Raw genomic sequence first — 20647 nt, forward strand, 5'->3', positions numbered from 1 at the left:
TCTACTTTGTCTTTTTCCGGCCCCGGGCGTGGTTAAATCTCTTGGTACAAAGTCTTCACGGGATGGGCTGATTATTACTGTCCTTATTTTCAGAATTTGCACAGAGATTATTTTTTGGGTTTTTTGCTTTCTTTTTTGAATTCTTTTCTCTCCAATGCTTCTGGGTCTCTTTTCGACTTCGCTTAGTCATTGACGTGTCACCTCAAATTGATAACATTTTTAAGAGCTGAGAGCATAGGAAGTGTGTCTGCTAAAAGCATTTCAACAACTGAGAGGTTAGATGACCATGGTCTTGTTTGTAAATGGTTGTATGTAGGGCGTGACTTGCAAAAGTGACCGTCTGTTTCCGATGGGAGTGTTAGCTCCGTGGAAATATGTTCTTTTATATTGCGCCGGTTTTAATAACCCTTTAATTAAATAAGTATAATAACGGCGATATCCCTCTTTTCGGCGATAGGCGGCGACAAAGTCACAGAAAAGACAGGACATACTTAGCTTGTTTAATGCGGCTTACGTTGCTATAGATCAGGAAAGACCAGTCACATTTCATGTTGTCAACCACGGGGTTTGGTCGCGTAGAAATGGCTTTGTTCTGTCACAACGGAGGCTGCGTTTGGAGTCTATGTGGCTTACGCTCCCTCAGGTCTTCAAAGCTTGGACTGGTTCCAGCATTCCTTATATTGTATCCACACGACCAAAGACCCCAGTACAATGCCAAACAAGGTAGACAAACTGAGCTAAGCATCAGACCATCAGATCATATAACACTAGGCCTTTTAGGGCTGACCACAGCTGTTCCTGTCTGTCTCTGTGCTTTGCCTAGCGCAGCACTTCTGAAAGGTGACACTCTGTGCTAAAGCTGGCTCAGCTCTGCATGGCATGTTACACAGAAAAAGAATGACAAATACATTTAAAGAGATGAATAACAGATACAGTGACACAATTATTAATATTATAACAACCTTAGTATAACACCGTCTCACAGGACTTGCTTCCAAATGTTTTAAGTATGACGTGACTTGACCGTCTTGTGGGATGTGAAAGTGTCTCTCTGTCTGTCTCTTCAAAAGATCATGTCTCGTCTCCGGAAAAAAAAGTCTTGTCTCGTCCCAGGATTTTTTTTTTATAATAGAGAGATAAAAACTTTGTACCATTTGGAGGTTTGTACATTGATGAATGTTTTACTTTGTAAAGTTTGAAAAATTATATTAAAATTGGACATAAATGTAGGAAAATTTCCCATAGGGGGCTAATGATTTTGTGACCTTAACTGTAACCTTAGCACAACTAAAAGAATCAAAAATAAACAAAGAAAGGACAGAACAAGGAGGGGAAATCTTGGGTGAAACGTAATACTAACGTTACTCATGTCGCACAATCCATAAGACATCCACTTGTATGATCGCAACGTCCTAAAATATTTTTAAAAACGCCTCTGGAAAATGCTCTCGTGAACAAAAATGGAACCGGCTCAAACGTGAAGGGGCATTTGAATTGAAGACCCACCTCCGGTCGTTGCATATTTTTTTTATTTTTTTCAACATTCATAGCGGTTTGCCACAACTCGAGTTCTTCAGGATTGTTTAGCAGCTGTATGTGAAGCCGTATGGGCTAATTGACCCTTTGCTTGTTGAAGCATCTCAGCATCATTAAGGCGCAGATCATAAGGGGAGCGGGGGGACCCAGCCACATGGGTTTTAGCTCCCAAACACTTGATTTGTGCACTAATAAACCTGACCTACGGCACTGCATCTCAGATTGGCACAATTACAAAGCAGATTCTCCTCTTGATGAAATTTTCACTTGCCTTTTTACAATTTCTGATCATCCGATTTTCAGGCCTCTCTCAATGAGCGCTTTTTGTTGCTAATCCCCCCACAATGTTAGTCAATGAGTAAGCGGTCACTGGGCTGCTCTCCAGATCAATGAATGAGACTGGTAGGCGGGGCATAAGGTAAACCAAACAATGGTGTTGTGACCGCCTACTTATTATAACAAGTCATGTGACCTGTTTAAATTATTGCAGGCCTTTCTTGTGTGCATGCCTTTTGTGAGCGGATTTCAATATGTGGAGGTTTTCTGTGTATTCTTTTATTAAAATGTGATTCAAAATGTGTCTGTATTCCTTTTTTTGTTGTAAATAAGACTTTTTTTTCATAATTTTGTTATTTATGGTGACCGTTGCTTCATTTTTGATTGGTTCCAACTGTTCAAGAGCAGCAACCCACCGTCCGTATTCAAACAATGCTACCCACTAATAAGAATATTCTAGGGGAAACTCTGATTTGTGTTTGTCCGTTATACAAATAATTCCTTTAAGATATCTGGAGCATACATATATCATACTTAGCACTTTATTTTTAAATGTTCTTTTGTTTATTTTCTTATGAACTAAAGCTGCAAAAATGAGTAATGTGAACGGCAGTAGTTTGATGGGCAGATGTGCTCGCCGCGGTTTTCTTAAGCAGGTACTCCTTGTGGCATTGTTCAGGGAGCGTGGGAGAACCCAGTTGTGTTTATGGTTCATAAACCTCTACACTTTATTTAGCGTTCTAAATTACATTTGCTACATTCCTATATAAAAATATATTGCAGATGGAGCCAATCATAGAGTGTAATGATACTTAATATTGCTTGTGAGCTCAGGAGGCTAATAACTGGCTGGAGCTGCAGGCGCTTTTACACTCAGGAGTGATGCGCACGCTCTCCTTTCTCTTTCTGTTATATGGATTGTATTCTTGTTGATTTCTTTTACTCTCTCTTAACATACTTCTGCTACAGGCCTTCCACATTTATGTTTAAGTGGATTTCAAGTCAGTGGAGTGGGAACAAGTATAGGCACTGCCAAATACTGTGAAGATAAGGCTTTATACCACCACTTTCAAACAGCCATGGCATTCCTGAAAGTTGTTTAGCTTTAGTTGTCTCTTCTCCCAACCCCTCTCTCTCTCTCTCTCTCTCTCTCCTCAGTTATTGTTGTTAGTCTTTTGCGATAATGATTTATGATAAGTTGAGGCAATGCAGTGGTTTAGCACCCGTGATGGCTCTGCATTCAGAGAAGGTGAGGTGCTGTCCCTCATACCCCAGCAGGTGATGCTGTTGTGCAAAAAAATGGCCTTAACAATTTAATGTATTGTTAAAATAGAGAGAGAGAGAAAGATATGATATAATATACAGAGAGAGAGATATTACAGGCACTATATAATACATAAAGAGAGAGACAGATATGACAGGCATATTATAATACATAGATAAAGGCACTATATAAAACAAAGAGAGAGAGAGAGAGAGAGAAAGATTTGACAGGCACTATATAATACACTAGCAAAATACCCGCGCTTCGCAGCGGAGAAGTAGTGTGTTAAAGAAGTAATGAAAAAGAGAAGGAATTGTTTTGAAAATAACGTAACATGATTGTCAATGTAATTGATTTGTCACTGTTATGAGTGTTGCTGTCATATATATATATATATATATATATATATATATACACACACATACACATATAAACATATATATATACATATACACATATACAAATACATACATGTGTACATATATACATATACATATACATATACATATATATATATATATATATATATATATATATATATATACACACACATACATCCACATATATATACATATATATTGTGAAATGAAGCAACTCGACACACGTATAAAAGGTTTGGGGCAGCCACCCGTATAATATTCCTAGCTGCAAAGGATTCTTTTAAGTTCATGCAATAATGTTGCCAGTACGGAGTCCAAAACAGAACTGATCAAGGTTTGAAAAGATGGCGTTTTTAAATGGTCAAACAGGAAGTGACGTATGTTAACTGGAAGTGATGTTTCTCTGACATCAGTCGGGGAGCCGGGACCGGAAGTGACAATCTTCTGGGCGCCGGAACTGGAAGTGACGTTCCTGCGGCTGGTCTGCAGAGATAGCAAGAGAAGGTTTAATGCACCCCCGCCCTCCCCTGGTCTGGCATGGAATTACCATTACTTGGTCCACACAACGTCCTTCTATTCGTACGTGTGTGACAATATATTTATATATACATATCTAAACACATACAGTATATACACATACACATATAAACATATATATACATATACACATATACATATACATACATATCTATATATATATATATATATATACACATACATCCACATATATACATATATATATATATATATATATATACACACACATATCTACATATATACACACATACATATACCCTTTCGGGTGTTGCTGGGGGTGCCAGAATCCATTGAGGAAGAAAAATGAAAAACATTACTTGTACAAAATCTTAATTTATCTATCCATTCGTAAATAATTAAATGGGCAGGCTATTTCGTTTCAGTGCAATACGCTGCTTGTTAAAACGGATGACTTCTAATCTTACGTGCACTTAGTGCTGCGTGGGTATTATGAACTATCGTATTTGTTCAAGTTCTATTTAAATTTTAAATATAAGTAATTTTTATTTAGTCGACAGAAATATCTTTGGTAGGAATGTAAGTTAAATTTAGTCATCATTGCATAAATTTTTCTTCACCATAGAAATGTAAAGACTAAATTCAACTTACATTCCTACCAAAGATATTTCTGTCGACTAAGTAGAACCTACTTATATCCAAATAGAACTTGAAAAGATATATTTTTTATAATCTGATTGTGCATTTTAGATCGACTTGACACGCACTACATCGAGCCCGCGTGCTATTGTGCTCTCGCCTGCCTGCCTCAATAAGTCATCATCGCTTCGCTCTTACTTTTTTACCATTCATTTAATCATGGCTAGTCGCAAAAAAAATTTGAAAATGGAAGGAGGATTACACTGAGTATGGCTTTACCAAAACAATTATTGATGGCGAATAAAGTATCCATTATTCATAAAGCTTCAATTGGTGATCTGTTTTTTTGCGTTAACCTCTTATTTTGTCATACTTCTTCTCAAACCAAGGGGGTGCGAACTCAGCATCGTCCGTCACAGGGGGTGCGAGGGTAAAATGAATCAAGAAGCGCTGATATATATGTATATGTGTGTGTATATATAATATATGTGTGTATGTATGTGTGTGTATATATATATATATATATATATATATATAGTTTTACTGTCAAATAATGCAAAGAGAACGCGACACGTGTTTAGCCCTAATTCTGGGCTCATCAGTACACACTCTCTTGCGTTGGGCACGGCGTGTGGTTCGCTTTATTTGACAGTATGTAGATCGGGTATATATATATATATATATATATATATATATATATATATATTTATATATATATATATAGTGAAATACCCGCGCTTCACAGCGGAGAAGTAATATGTTAAATAAGTTATGATAAAGAAAAGGGAACATTTTAAAAATAACGTAACATGATTGTGAATGTAATTGTTTTGTGACTGTTATGAGTGTTGCTGTCATCAAGGATTTGATTATCATTATTTCTTTCAATCAGGTTCGTATTTGTAGGATGTGTTGTGTTCAAGTTACATTCCGTGTTTGTCAATCGTTGTAAAGATGACAGGTTTCTTTCATCAATTCGTTTCTTACTGCATCAATAAACAGCTCGTCTTCTTCTTTATCTGAGACCTGACACACTGCATGCACGGGTTTTTTTTTACACTGTCTTCCTTTAGCGGGACATTGACTTTTTCCACCGTGTGCTTTGTTTTCGCAGTAGCTGCACTTATGAATATGCTTGTATGCATCACACTCGCGGTAAAGTGTTTCTATTGGATTGCCGCTGACGGACGGCCTTATAAGGGCAGGCACTCAATTACGTGGGAGGCGTGACGATGAGAGGCGCAACTCCGCCTTACACAGCGACCGAGCTGCAGGCTATGTCTGTTATATATGTACATAAATAGGTTCCAGTTATGACCGTTACGCGTAGAATTTCGAAATGAAACCTGCCTAACTTTTGTAAGTAAGCTGTAAGGAATGAGCCTGACAAATTTCAGCCTTCTACCTACACGGAAAGTTGGAGAATTAGTGGTCAGTCAGTCAGTCAGTGCTTTGCCTTTTATTAGTATAGACAGATAAAGAGAAAGATATGACAGGCACTATATAATACATAAAGAGAGAGAGAGAGATATGACAGGCACTATATAATACATAAAGAGAGAGAGAGAGATATGACAGGCACTATATAATACATAGATAAAGAGAGAGAGAGATATGACAGGCGCTATATAATACATAAAGAGAGAGAGAGATATGACAGGCACTATATAATACATAGATAAAGAGAGAGAGAGATATGACAGGCACTATATAATACATAAAGAGAGAGAGAGATATGACAGGCGCAATATAATACATAAAGAGAGAGAGAGATATGACAGGCGCTATATAATACATAAAGAGAGAGAGAGAGATATGACGGACGCTATATAATACATAAAGAGAGAGAGATATGACAGGCACTATATAATACATAAAGAAAGAGAGAGAGATATGACAGGCACTATATAATACATAAAGAGAGAGATATGACGGGTGCTATATAATACATAAAGAGAGAGAGAGAGATATGACAGACGCTATATAATACATAAAGAGAGAGAGAGATATGACAGGCGCTATATAATGCATAAAGAGAGAGAGAGATATGACAGGCACTATATAATACATAAAGAGAGAGAGAGAGAGATGTGACAGGCACTATATAATACGTAGGCAGATAGCACTTTATGTGTTCCCAAAATCAAGTTTTGGCTTTTTACAGAAACTCCATTAATAAACAAATATATTATGATAAACTTCTAATTCCTCTCAAATGCACACCAGAATGAAAACGTCTACCTTGTCAGCCCCAGTCCCAGTGAGGCCCTCTACAGATGTGTTGCTGTTGGTATAAAGGAGCCCCCCCGCTGTGTTTCTGCTGAATGATTCGCTGGCTGAAAGTCCTCAGTGTTGTTGTGTCACAGAGAGGATGTGCTACGTTGTTCATAATGGCACTCAGTTTTGTATTTATTCTCTCCTCCTCCTGTCTGAAATGCAGTTCATGCAGTGTGCGGGTGGGCTGTTTAATGTCGGCACGGTTTTATTGTGTCACATTTAAAAACATATCAACAAAATAATCAATTGTTTTTTTACTATGACACACGATTTTTTTGCGTTTGTGTTGCACTGTAATTTCTGTTTATGAATCTCACATCGTAACTAAAAGCAAAGCAGACGTATCATTTAGCGGCTTCTCCCTGTGTGTTACATTTCAATTTGAGACTACGCTTTACTCGTGCCAAAACTAAAAGTAATCACATTTGCCAATCAGCATCAAAAGATGGGACAATGGGAGCGTCAGTAGTTGGGGAGAGAGGCGGTCTTCTTCTAAACGTTTCTGTTTTCTGATACAAGCATAAGTTTAGTCGATATGGACTGTGGAACCGTTAACTGAAATGCCAATGTTTTTGGTCTCGTCGAATAAATTTACTCTCAAATTGCATTTTCTAAAGCTGTTTTCTTTTTATACACGTTGAATTAATCAGTGTTGCTGAATTTTCGGGGTGCGGGCTGTTGGACAACTGAATATAGTGAAACATTTGTTACCTTCACTGGGCCTGTTTTCTTTATAGCTTTTTATTCAGACCCTCTGTGATTTCCAGATATTTGATAGTTTTTCTGTTCTTTCGACACGCAAGAGAATAAAATATTAAATCGTCTGGTTCCAGATATTCAATGAGATGGCGATTCCCCTGTCTTATCAACTCCCTGGTCACCGTTTTTCTGAGTACAACACCCTTGTGATCGGACCGCCTCTTTCCCCAACTGTTGACGCCCCCTTGCCCCGCCTTTTGAGGCTGATTGGTCATTTGATCACTTTCAGTTTTGGCTTTTTGATAAAAGTGGGGTCTCGAATTGTAATGCAATACACTTGATCTCCTGCTAGGCAAAATGTCCATTTTTCTTTTAGTTATGACACACTATGTATAGACACAAATGAAAATGTAAAACGCCTTTGTATTGCATTTTAAACTGATAAGAAAATTGTGTGCCATAGTGAAAAAACAATCAATTATTTCATTGATTTTTTTTTTTTTAATTACTAGGTGGCTTCGCTCGCCCACCCCTGGGTTTGGTTTAGCAGATATAAAATTTTAAGAGATTATTTTCATGGGAATTGTTACATACATTTGCATTATTTTCACTTTTACTTTAAAACTTTTGTAAACACAATACTTGTCCTTTATTTCCGGCCCTGGACGTGGTTACATCTCTTTCTCGCAGGACCATATCGCTGCTGCTGAACACGTGTTAAGAAGATGCGGTCGGATCATCTTATGTCTTATTCCTGCTGGCTCGCTGCATCGTTTGCTTGTCACGCTGTGCGTCGATCATTTAAAAGCCTGTACACCAGCTGTCCGTTTGCCACTTCACATCTCTGCCGCTTCCGGTGTGAATGGGGTTGGTGGGGGGGACTGAACGCATGCTAAGGAGAAGCGGTCGGATCATCAGCTGGCTTCCTGCTGCTGCTGCTGGCGTATTCTGCTTATTGCTTGTCGATGTTTTAAGAGCTGGGAGCACATGATGTCTGCCTGCCAAAAGCATTCCAACAACTGCTAGGTTAGATGTCCTTGAACTTGTTTTAAATGTCGTCTTACTGCCTTGTCTCGCGGGACGTCAAAGTGGCTCTTGCGGGACGTCAAATTGCAATCTCTTGGCACCAAGTCTCATGTTTAAGGTCAACTGATACACTCCGTGGCCAATCTCTGTCATCTTGAGGGTCTTTTAAGTGTCTTCCGAGAAGATCACATCTCGTCTCCCTGGTCTCCCTTCCACCAAGATTTTTTTTTATAGTAGAGAGATTAAACTGTACCAAAATTAAATAGCTCACTTGCCTATGTATTGCATTTCAAAGTAGTTAACATGTTGGATTGCATTTAATTTTGGCACAAATCATCTTCCTCACCCATGAGTCTTTGGGTTTACTGATTACAGTGGGTATAGAAAAGAATCCCCCCCCCCTTTGAAATATTTCCTTTTTTTTGGCTTTACAGCCTTAAATTAACACACACATAAAAATTATTTCTTCCCAGCTTTACTTACTCAATGCAACCTCTAACATCCAAGTGAAAGATCTCACAGCTACAGAGAAACAGAAAAATGATAAAAAATCAAAAACAAGACCTAGATAAAGGATCCCCCCGATGTCAATATTTTCTTACTTTAATGCCAGCCTTGAGTCTGTTCAGATTCTTCTCTCTCAGTTTTGCACACCTCGATTGACTGATATTTGCCCCCCACTCTTCTTTACAGTTTAGCTGTTCAAGTTCGGTCACATTGGCTGGTGAGTGTTGGTGGTCTGCTATCTTCAGATCTTTCCACAGATTTTCAGTGTGTTTTAGCTCTGGGCTCTGACTGGCCACACCAGGACTTTTTTCTCCTTCAGCCACCGTGTGGTCCATTTTGCTGTGTGCTTCGGGTTGTTGTTGTGTTAAAAGGTGAACATTCTGCCCATCTTCAACTTTCTGGCACGTTTTCCTCCAGAATTTGACGGTGTTTTGCCCCATCCATTTTTCCTTCTACCCTAACGAGAGCCCCAGGCCCCCCCACAACAGGATGCTGCCCCCTCCATGCTTTACTGTAGGTATGGCGTGTTGTGGATGGTGAGCTGCATTGGTGTACCATTTGGAGTTGAGGCCAAATAGTTTGATTTTGGTCTTGTCTGACCATAAGACCTTTTTCCACTTGGCATCAGAATCTTTAAGATGCATTCTGGGAAAGCTTAAACGAGCCTTCATCTGGCCTTTCTTGAGAAGTGCGACCCTCCTGAACAAGACACAATGGTGGAGCGCTTGTAAAATTGTTGTCACAGGCACACCATTAATGACCACTCTGTGCCATCAAATCCTGTAACTCCTTCAAAGTGGCCATTGGCCTCTCAGTAGCCTCTCTTCCCAGTTTCTTCCTTGCTCTTCCATCCAGTTTGGAGGATCCAGGGAGGGTCCTAGTCGTACCAAACACTTCTTTATGATGGACTTTACTGAGCTCCTTGGGATTGATAAAGCCTTTGAGATTTTTTGGTCTCCATCTCCTGCCTTATGTCCGTCCACAACTCTGTCCCTGAGATCTTCTGAAAGTGGCCTGCCACCCACAGTCAGTGGTTTGCTGTCAGTCACTCTACCAAGGAAGGGAATGAATGGACCAGGAACAGCTTCACTGATCACACTCATTACAACTGATCACAGGTGGGAGGAAGCCAGTAACCATAATGGGAATGGTGGGCACTGACACCTGAGTGAGTTTTTTTGGGGGGGTCCTTTATTCATCTCAGGTTTTCATGTTTTTTATTTATCTTTCGCTTGGATTTTAGAGATTGCATTAAGTAAGTAAAGCTGGAAAAAATATCGGTTTGTGTGTTTACATTTAAGGCTGTAAAGCAAAAAAAAAATGCGAATATTTTGAGGGGGTTCTTTTCAATGCCCACTATACATACTCGCTGCCAATTCAGGAAGTAACTCTTTAACGTCATTTATTAAAAAAATGCATCAGTTTTACACATTTTCACCTGACAACTCTATAGAACTGTGGACTATTTGACACTTATTTTTTTCTCCAGCCTTTGGAGTTTTTTTTTGTTTTTTCTGTCCACCCTGGCCATCGGACCTTACTCTTATTCTATGTTAATTAATGTTGACTTATGTTTATTTTTTATTGTGTCTTCTATTTTTCTATTCATTTTGTAAAGCACTTTGAGCTACATTTTTTTTGTATGAATATGTGCTATATAAATAAATGTGGATTGATTGATTGATTGACTTAAGTTACATGAGGTTGTTTTTTATGCCCCCCTTTTTTCCATGGATCCTTTGACATGTGCATTAGGTGACACGTGTAACATGAGATTGTTTTCATGCACAGCTTTGATCCTGTCCAGTGTTGGTCACCATAGACTTTTGGGTTCTGATGTCTTTTCTGTTGCTGACTACGAAGTTTGCCTCTCATTTTGGCCCAGTTGCATGCGTTATCCTACTTTTTGGCATACTCCCCTCTTCCAATACGATTATTTGTCTTAACTTTCTAGGCTTAGTTTACCCGTTTCTTGCTTACCCATTTAGGACGTCAGCTTATTTTCCTGAACTTCGAGTTTGTGTCCCGATTCCATTATTAAAAACTGCCATGCATAGCCAGGATACACAAGATCACACATTTTAAATTGAAGACCCGTCTCTCCCCTTTTTTTATTGGTCAAGAGTCCTGCCTTCAATTCAAAAGCATGATCCCGTGTGAACGGACTTTCTGTTTGTGAACTACTTTCATGTCCAGAGGTTTCTATTTAACCATATTTTAGCAAGAAATGCAGTGCCCTGTGACCCTGTGTTAGGATATAGCAGATTGGAAAATGATTGACTGACTGTATGCGGTTTGTACTTTTTAAACTTATGACTGGAAAGATTTTTTCCTGGACTTTGTAATATTGTTTGCTGTTGTTTAGTGTCGGTCACCATAGGCTCTTCGGTTTCGATATTCTATGAGACGGCAGATCCCCTACTTTATCAGCTCCCCGTTCACCTTCTTTCCAAGTACAACACACTCCTGATTGGACCGCCTCTTTCCCCAACTGCTGACGTCCCCCCCTTTGCCCCAACTTTTGACACTGATTGGCCATTTGATTGCTTTTTAATTTTTTAGTTACGTACATTATTCTGTATTTTGACAAACTCCCATCTTCCACTACGATTGTTGTCTTACATTCTTGGCTTAGTTTACCGGATTCTTGCTCACCTGGTTACAACTTTAGCTTATTTTCCCCAACTTTTTTATATCTCGTGATTCCATTATTAAAACCTACTGCCGCCATGCATAGCCAGGTTGGATAGGATTGCACATTTTGACTTGAAGACCCACCTCTCTCCTTTATTTATTGGTTAGGAGTCCTGCCTTCAATTCAGACGTGCAAACGGACTTTCTGTTAGTGGACTACTTTCATTTTCTGGAAGTGTTTATTTAACAATATTTTATCAATGTAGTGAGAAGTAAAGCACAATGACACCTTTTTTTGGCTAACTGAAAAGATTACAATATGCAAGCTATCGAGGCAACTCGGTCCCCTTCTTCAAGCAAAGATGTAATTGATTGCCATGTTAATTAAATTTTGCCTGAAGAAGGGCCCTGAAGTAGAGTGCAGAGCTGTCCTGGGTATGACGTTAATCTGCATCCAGCTCTGCATGTACAGTGGGTACGGAAAGTATTCAGACCCCCTTCAATTTTTCACTCTTTGTTATATTGCAGCCATTTGCTAAAATCATTTAAATTAATTTTTTCCCTCATTAATGTACACACAGCACCCCATATTGACAGACAAAAACGAATTTTTGAAAATGTTGCAGATTTATTAAAAAAGAAAAACTGAAATCTCACATGGTCCTAAGTATTCAGACCCTTTGCTCAATATTTAGTAGAAGCCCCTTTTGAGCTCATACAGCCAGGAGTCTTCTTGGGAAATATGCAACAAGTTTTTCACACCTGGATTTGGGGATCCTCTGCCATTCCTCCTTGCAGATCCTCTCCAGTTCTGTCAGGTTGGATGGTAAACGTTGGTGGACAGCCATTTTTAGGTTTCTCCAGAGATGCTCAATTGGGTTTAAGTCAGGGCTCTGGCTGGGCCATTCAAGAACAGTCACAGAGTTGTTGTGAAGCCACTCCTTCGTTATTTTAGCTGTGTGCTTAGGGTCATTGTCTTGTTGGAAGGTAAACCTTCGGCCCAGTCTGAGGTCCTTAGCACTCTGGAGAAGGTTTTGTCCAGGATATCCCTGTACTTGGCGCATTCATCTTTCCCTCGATTGCAACCAGTCGTCCTGTCCCTGCAGCTGAAAAACACCCCACAGCATGATGCTGCCACCGCCATGCTTCACTGTGGGGACTGTATTGGACAAGTGATGAGCAGTGCCTGGTTGTCTCCACACATACCGCTTAGAATTAAGGTCAAAAGTTCTATCTTGGTCTCATCAGACCAGAGAATCTTATTTCTCACCATCTCAGAGTCCTTCAGGTGTCTTTTAGCAAACTCCATGCGGGCTGTCATGTGTCTTGCACTGAGGAGAGGCTTCCGACAGGCCACTCTGCCATAAAGCCCTGACTGGTGGAGGGCTGCAGTGATGGTTGACTTTCTACAACTTTCTCCCATCTTCTGACTGCATCTCTGGAGCTCAGCCAAAGTGATCTTTGGGTTCTTCTTTACCTCTCTTACCAAGGCTCTTCTCCCCCTGTAGCTCAGCTTGGCCGGACGGCCAGCTCTAGGAAGGGTTCTGGTCGTCCCAAACGTCTTCCATTTAAGGATTATGGAGGCCACTGTGCTCTTGGGAACCTTAAGTGCAGCAGAAATTTTTTTGTAACCTTGGCCAGATCTGTGCCTTGCCACAATTCTGTCTCTGAGCTCTTCAGGCAGTTCCTTTGACCTCATGATTCTCATTTGCTCTGACATGCATTGTGAGCTGTAAGGTCTTATACAGACAGGTGTGTGGCTTTCTAATCAAGTCCAATCAGAATAATCAAACACAGCTGGACTCAAATGAAGGAGATCTCAAGGATGATCAGAAGAAATGGAAAGCACCGGAGTTAAATATATGAGTGTCACATCAAAGGGTCTGAATACTTAGGACCATGTGAGATTTCAGTTTTTCTTTTTTAATAAATCTGCAACAATTATAAAAAATTCTTTTTTTTTGTCTGTCAATATGGGGTGCTGTGTGTACATTAATGAGGAAAAAAAATAATTTAAATGATTTTAGCAAATGGCTGCAATATAACAAAGAGTGAAAAATTGAAGGGGGTCTGAATACTTTCCGTACCCACTGTAGGCCAGACAACCTGCAGGGAAACAATCTGAGGGTTGGTGGCAGAATTGGCACTCCGGCCACCATTAAAAAACCCTCCCACTGGTTCCATTCCATCTGAAGTTGTGTGGTGCTGAGGTGATGCCCGTGGCATGGCTGCATTTGGGTCCCAATCTGGGATCCAGAGTTGGTTTGTCATTTGGTGGGTGCGGTAATGCACTGTATCAGCGCCCGCTCCTAACCTCCTCCTCTTCCTCCTCCTCCTCTCTTGTTGTTTTGCACACTTCAGTGACATCTGTCATTTGATATCAACTTAGTATGACAAATTGAAAGTGTTGTCACTCTGTAAACACGTAGTTCATAATTCATACAGCACTAAACTGCTGGGAAGAGATGTCCTCTTTTTCTTTTATCAATTATTCATTCCTTAACAAGTGTTCTCTAGTGAAATGACTGCTCTTGTTATGTGTAAAAGCAAAAAAGATAAATAAAAATGATACCAATAGATGCAGGTTCAGTAAAGGTGACTGGAATATGTCATGCAGTGTTTGGCCTCTTGGTAGTGTCATGCCAAGCGACGCCAAGCCATTTTTCTTTTCTTCTTCTTCTTGTTGTTCTTCTTCCTAATAAAATTAGATGCTGATAAAGCTGTTGACGTGCAAGAGTTACTACCAGGAAATCTTTAATTATTTTTCATTTGTCGAGGTCCGCTTTGATCAAGAACAGAGCCCAATGGTGTAACGCTTGATAGCTCAAGGACCGGTTTTGCCATCATTGTCTTTGCTGCTTTGTAGTTGAACTGCCAATAGCACGCAGAGAGAGGTTACGATTTAGGGGCTGACAAGCTTTGTGTTTTGCTTTCAGAGTCTCTCCGAGGCAAAGATGGAGCTGCGGAGGAAAGATCAGTCCGTGCGTCAGCTCAGAAAACAGCTGTCCCAGCGGGATCAGGACATACGTCGGCTGGAGGAGAACATCCACGATGCAGAGAGCGCCCTCTGCACGGCAGCCAAGTGAGCACCGGGGCCCGTGGGAGATCACATGAAACAGACAAAAGATCAATTCTTTCTATATATGTGCTGAGCTTTTCTTAGCCCAGGATAATAAGAAAAAGTTCAAAAAAAAAAAATAATAAAAAGCTTCAAGCGGCAGCTATCTTTGACATGAGCACACACTCATTGTAGGAAGTGCTTCATCCCCTACCGTGTTAGCCCAAAGAATGTAAGGAGAGTCTCTTAAAAAAACAAAAGCCTCTCAGTTGTCGTGGTAAAAACTCCCTGAAATGAATCTTTAGTTATCATGCATTTTTGAAAACCACTCGTAGAAAATATTCAATTGTTATGTTAAATGCGGAGTGAAAAGCCAGCAGGTAATGGAGTACAGGGTAAGACCCCGAGTTACGGACATCCGACATATGATTTGCAAGCGGGGGCCGCAGCTGCTCCTTCATCTGTCTGGGGGACATGACGCAGGCTCCTCAGTAACTGGCGCTCCGTCGTCTTCGACCTGGGGACACTGCAAGCGGTGACTGTGGGGGCGATTTTGCTGCTCGTGCAGTGGTGGCTCTGAGGCTAAGGATCTGCGCTGGCATCCCGAAGGTTGCTGGTTTGAATCCCCGTCACTGCCCAAAGAGATGCTACTCTGCTGGGCCTTAGAGCAAGGCCCTTAACCTTTAATTGCCCCAGGGGCGCTGTACAATGGCTGATCCTGCGCTCTGACCCCAAGGGGTATGCGAAAAGATGCATTTCACTGCGTGGTGTCCTGTATACCCCATGTATGTGACAAATAAAATAAAGAATTATTATTGTCACTTGGGCGGCTCCGGTTCATGAATTGGGTGGTCATTCTCAGTGGGCGGCTGGGTGTGCGACACGTGGTGACCCGGGGTCCATAGTCACCAGGGCTGCAGCTACCGCTTGTGCACAGAACGGAGGCTTGATGGGGCGGTTCGCTGCCCGCCCACCATGCCGCTGCAGCTACTGCTCCTGACTTGACAGAGGCTGGATGGGGCGGAGAGGGGCATTTCACTGGTGATGCTGCAAGCAGTGACCCAGTTGTGGCTGAATGGAGGTCATTGAGGGTGAATGGGGTGGCGGGGGGGCAACATTGTAGTGTGCCTGCCTGTTGAATGGGGGCAGTGGTGGGTGATTCACTACTCGCCTTTGGCCGCTTCCTGTTCGCTCTCGGTGAGGAGACACTGCAGGCAGCATACTGTATCCAAGTGGAGGTGACTGTGTGGTGGGCAGGTGGTGAATGGCCCTCGCCGCCCCCATTCATTCTCAATAGCAAGCCTGCTTGAACTGTTACGTACATAGCCGGAAGTTGTCTCTTGTCAGTACACCAGACGTGTTGACGACGGGTGCCTTCCTACTGTGATAACGTGAACAGTGCTGTGCAGGGAGCTCATCTTAACCTTTTGTCTTCACCCTTCAAGAATGTTTCTGAAGCACAAATCTGAGCAAGTGTTGGCGATACAGTAAAGAAGAGAAAAACCATCACCATGGAAAATAAAGTAGAAGGTCAGAGAGGTGAAACTCCATCATTCATGGGCAGAGCACTTGGTTACAGTCGGTCAACAATAGCATTTATTAAATTTATGTACCTGTTCCGACTTACATACAAATTCAACTTAAGAACAAACCTACAGTCCCTATCTTGTACGTAACCCGATTTCAAGTGTGACAAAAAAAACGTGACATGAAAACGTCAAATACAATCTTTGCACTTTTAGGCTTCGAATTTTATATATAGAGAGAACAGGGTTTGCACAAAGTCGTATACCCCTATCTTTAGGAGCATGTACAGGAATAACCATGACAGTTTGGTTCCTGTGGACATCAGCCCAAGTCTTCCCAGTATTTCAAGGTGTATTTACGACATCCTGTCTGGTGGTGTCACCTGCTGCCGCTCAAGAAATCATAACAACGTGGTGGTCGTTCCAAGACGAAGCGATGAGTGACACAAGTGTTTTCACGATCGAGGAGCGTTTGGTGGCTACTGTGTGGGTTCATGAGCGGCCTGTTACTGGGAAATCGATCAAAAATGTCATGGATGACTTTGTTGTGCGTTTTGGGAAGGCATCGCCAACAAAGAGGACGTTGTTGCAGTGGGAGAAGAAGGCTTTTGCAAAGGACAGCGTCCGAGATGTGCCGCGAAGTGGAAGACCATCCACAAGGCATGAAACGTGTGCAGATGTGGCAGAGTCTGTCCAACGATCCCGAGTGAAATCCACTCGTAAACATGCTGCTGAGTTGGGAATACCGGAATCGACATTGCAAAAACGCATCAAACAGGACTTGCAAATGAAATGTTGGCGTCCATTGCATGTTAATAAGTTATCAGATGCCGACTTGGACAGACGTCAGGAAGCTTGTGATCTGATGCTGCACCAATTTCCAACAAATGCTGAGAAGGAAAAGGTTATGTTCTCTGACGAGTGCGCGGTTTATCGCAGCTCCCGCAATCGAAACGTGTTTTTCTGGGGGAAAAAAACCCCACATTTCTTTGAAGAAATTAAGCATAACCCACCACATGTGATGATCTGGGCCGGAATGGCAGCACTGCATTTGTTTGGCCCTTATTTTTTTGGTTGGTTCTGTTAACCAAATCAATTATCTGGAAATGCTGAATGGCTGGCTCATCCCGCAACTGAGAAACCAGGGCGTCCTTGACAGTGTTTGGTTTCAACAAGACGGGGCACCTGCCCATTTCCCAATCACTGTGCGTGATCACCTCAGCAAAGTTTTTGAGAATCGTTGGATCGGACGAGGATCAAACAACAATCCCACTCATCTTCCGTGGCCTCCGCGAAGCCCTGATCTCACAGCTCCAGATAATGCACTCTTAGGGTTTAACAAAGAAGATGTGCGGAAGCACCGTTATTCATTGAACGATGAACGGAAACATGCGGTTCGTGCAGCGTTCCAGAAAGTCACCCCGCAAATGTTGCAGAACATGAGCAGGAGAACCTGGTGGCGCATTCGGCTATGCAGAGATCATGGAGGGACCCATACAGATGCTTTGGATTCCTATGAGGTAACCTTTAGCTTTCAAAATCCTCCAAAAGATAGGGGTATACGGACTTTGTGCGCACCCTGTAGAATAGCAATACCTACACAGTAAGTTGTTCAGCAAATTGAATCAACACCGTGACTCCTGATCTTCATATTCCTTATCACTAGCATTATCTCGTAACTCTTCTAGGACTTGTTTGACATTTCAAAACCTGGGGGTTGGTAGCAGATTTGGCACTCTAGCGACCATAAAAAAAACCTCCCAGTGTTCCATTCAATCTGAACTTGTGTGGTGCTGAGGTGTCACCCGTCACATGGCTGCACTCGGGTCCTAATCTGGGATCCTGAGTTGGTTTGTCATGTGGTGGGTCTGGCAATGTGCTGTATTAGTGTGTGCTCCTAACCTCCTCCTCCTCTCTAGCACATACCTCAAGTCTTATTCTGAGTCAAACAGACTATGTCCATCTTTTCACTGCTGCCCTCTCACAAAAGCTTAGTGCGTAACGATGTGCAATGATGAGCTCTTGCACACCCAATTAATTTTATGCATTTCACACACAGCCGTGACATTAGAACATTAGACCAGTCTAGATAAGAAGCGGCCATTCAGCCCAACAAAGCTTGCCAGTCTTCCGCCTAATTCTTCTATAATAACATCAAATCGAGGTTTGAAGGTCCCTCAAGCCCTACTGGCCACCACACTACTTGGTCATTTATTCCATATGTCTCTGGTTCTCTGTGTGAAGAAAGACTTTTTAACATTTGTGCGAAATTTACCTCAGATCTCTCTCTCTCAAAAACGTCAGACGTTACTCGTTAACAGTCTCTCGATGATAACGTCTGCTGAACAAACCGGTATCGCGAGCTAAGCGGAGGCAAGGTACACTCCAACACATGGCGGGAGGTACAGCGACTTGGAATGGAGGCTGGCGCATGAGTGAGGAGGGCCCTGCTCCCCTACCCTCGGCCTGCAGCCTCTCTGTTAGATTCACAAATAAACTGGTACCGCAAGCAAACTCTGATACTTAGCGTGATGAGAGAAGCCGCAAAATCAACTAGAATGTTCAAGCAAATTATAGAAGAAAACCCGATGTAAATCTGTTAAGTAATTCTCTTGTGAAAAGCGGACAGACAGATAGGAGTTGGATTTTATATATACAGTGATACCTTGGAATCTGAACTTAATCCGTTCCAGAACCCCGTTTGAGTTAACAAGAAAGAAAAGCTTCTGCCTTGGCAGTGCCAGTCCCAGTGAGGTGCTATCCAGGTGTATTGCTGTTGGTGTAAAGGAGCCCCCCGTTGTTTTCCTTGACACACTTCTGCTCAGTAATTCATTGGCTGAAAGTCCTCAGTGTTGTCATGGCACGAAGAGGATGTGCAGGTGTGTTCATAATGGCACTCAGTTTTGTTTTAGTACTCTCCTTTACTATAACCTCCAGGGGTCTGGCGTGTGTCCCATAACTGTGTCTGCCCTTTTAATTAGTTTTGTTGATTCTGTGGTCCTCTCTTGAAGTGAAGTGATATTACCAGCCCAGCCCACCACACTGGACATCATGGAGTTGTAGAAGATCCACACATTACAGGAACGCAGTCTCGTGAGATAAAGAGAGCCCACTCTGCCCTTTCTTCTGTAGTTCCTCTGTGTGTGCGTGGACCACCGCCACGTCCACTCCCTGATTTGTAACCACACATGGAGGCTCTTCAGTGCAGTGAAAGTCAATAAGCAGTTTCTCGGTTTTGCTCATGTTGAGTTGCAGACAATTCTTAAAGTTCTCCCCCTGACTCCTCCCCTCTGTCTCATCCCCCTTATCAACGTACCCCAAAGGTGTAGAATCATGTGATACTTTCTTTATGTGAATGGCCTGCTGTTATATTTAACGTCTGAGAGGCACAGAGTGATGAGAGAAGCGGAGACGGGCCTGTTTCCATGTGGTACTCCAGTGTTGCTCACATCCGTGTCACTGACACAGTCAATCCCATTCTCAGACTTGCTTAATCCAATTCAGGATCTCAGCAGACCGAGTCCATGCTTTGCAGTACCAGGCACAAAACAGTGTGCCAGTCCATACCACGGTCCACTCATGCCCACTCGTACACGTGGGCCTCTTTACCTGGGGATGTTTGAGGAAGAATGGAGAGCATGGAGGTAAACCCACACAGATACAAGGAAACTTTGTAAACTTCACGTGGTTTTGCCCCAGGACGCTGTGCGAAGCTGCTGCACTAACCGCAGCGCTGCCATTTCACCTGCACTTAATGGTCATTTGATTTTGAACTAATTAGGGATTTTTTTTTTTTTCCATTTTTAAGCAAATGTTTGAGGGAAGTTTGCCAAAGCATCAAGTTATGGCTGCTGAATTAGTTTACACATCTCGTGATGTACTCAGTTACGTCCTCTGGAATGGCTGGTTGTGCGAGGGGTTTCATCCTCCGTCACCCTACCTCGACTGATCAAGCCCTGACCTGTGTTCGGGTTACACGAGGAGACCAACAACATTCTCTTCTCTCTCCAGAGCCATCTTGATTTCTTGGTTGGCCTCCATGTTGTGTGCCCCTGTGAAACTCTGAGAACATCTTGTGAAGACTGATCTGCAAGTCTTCAATGGCTAGCGTGGATCAATATGTGTTTACTGTGACCCTTTGGTCATCATGGATCATTTCTCTTGACCGTTTTGCTGCCCTGTCTGCACCTCTTTGTTACAATAAATAAGTAAACATTTAAAAAGTAAATCTACATTACAAGCAAACTAAAATAAAACGTGAAAATGTTAAGTGTACAACGTAACTTTAGACCCGATCATCCATCCAATTATTTGGTTTTAGAATATGGCT

General features: G+C 41.9%; 1 protein-coding gene across 1 annotated transcript in view; it reads left to right on the top strand.

Annotated features, from left to right (window-relative positions):
- The window catches only part of LOC120532309 (coiled-coil domain-containing protein 171-like), a 467526-nt gene that overhangs the window by 318831 nt on the left and 128048 nt on the right, over window positions 1-20647 (top strand). Inside the window, exon 21 of the mRNA XM_039758204.1 lies at window positions 14670-14815. Within this exon, the coding sequence (XP_039614138.1) occupies window positions 14670-14815 (146 nt within the window). The remainder of the gene's footprint in view (window positions 1-14669; window positions 14816-20647) is intronic.

Source organism: Polypterus senegalus, chromosome 7 (genome assembly GCF_016835505.1).
Source record: "Polypterus senegalus isolate Bchr_013 chromosome 7, ASM1683550v1, whole genome shotgun sequence".
Lineage (NCBI taxonomy): Eukaryota > Metazoa > Chordata > Cladistia > Polypteriformes > Polypteridae > Polypterus > Polypterus senegalus.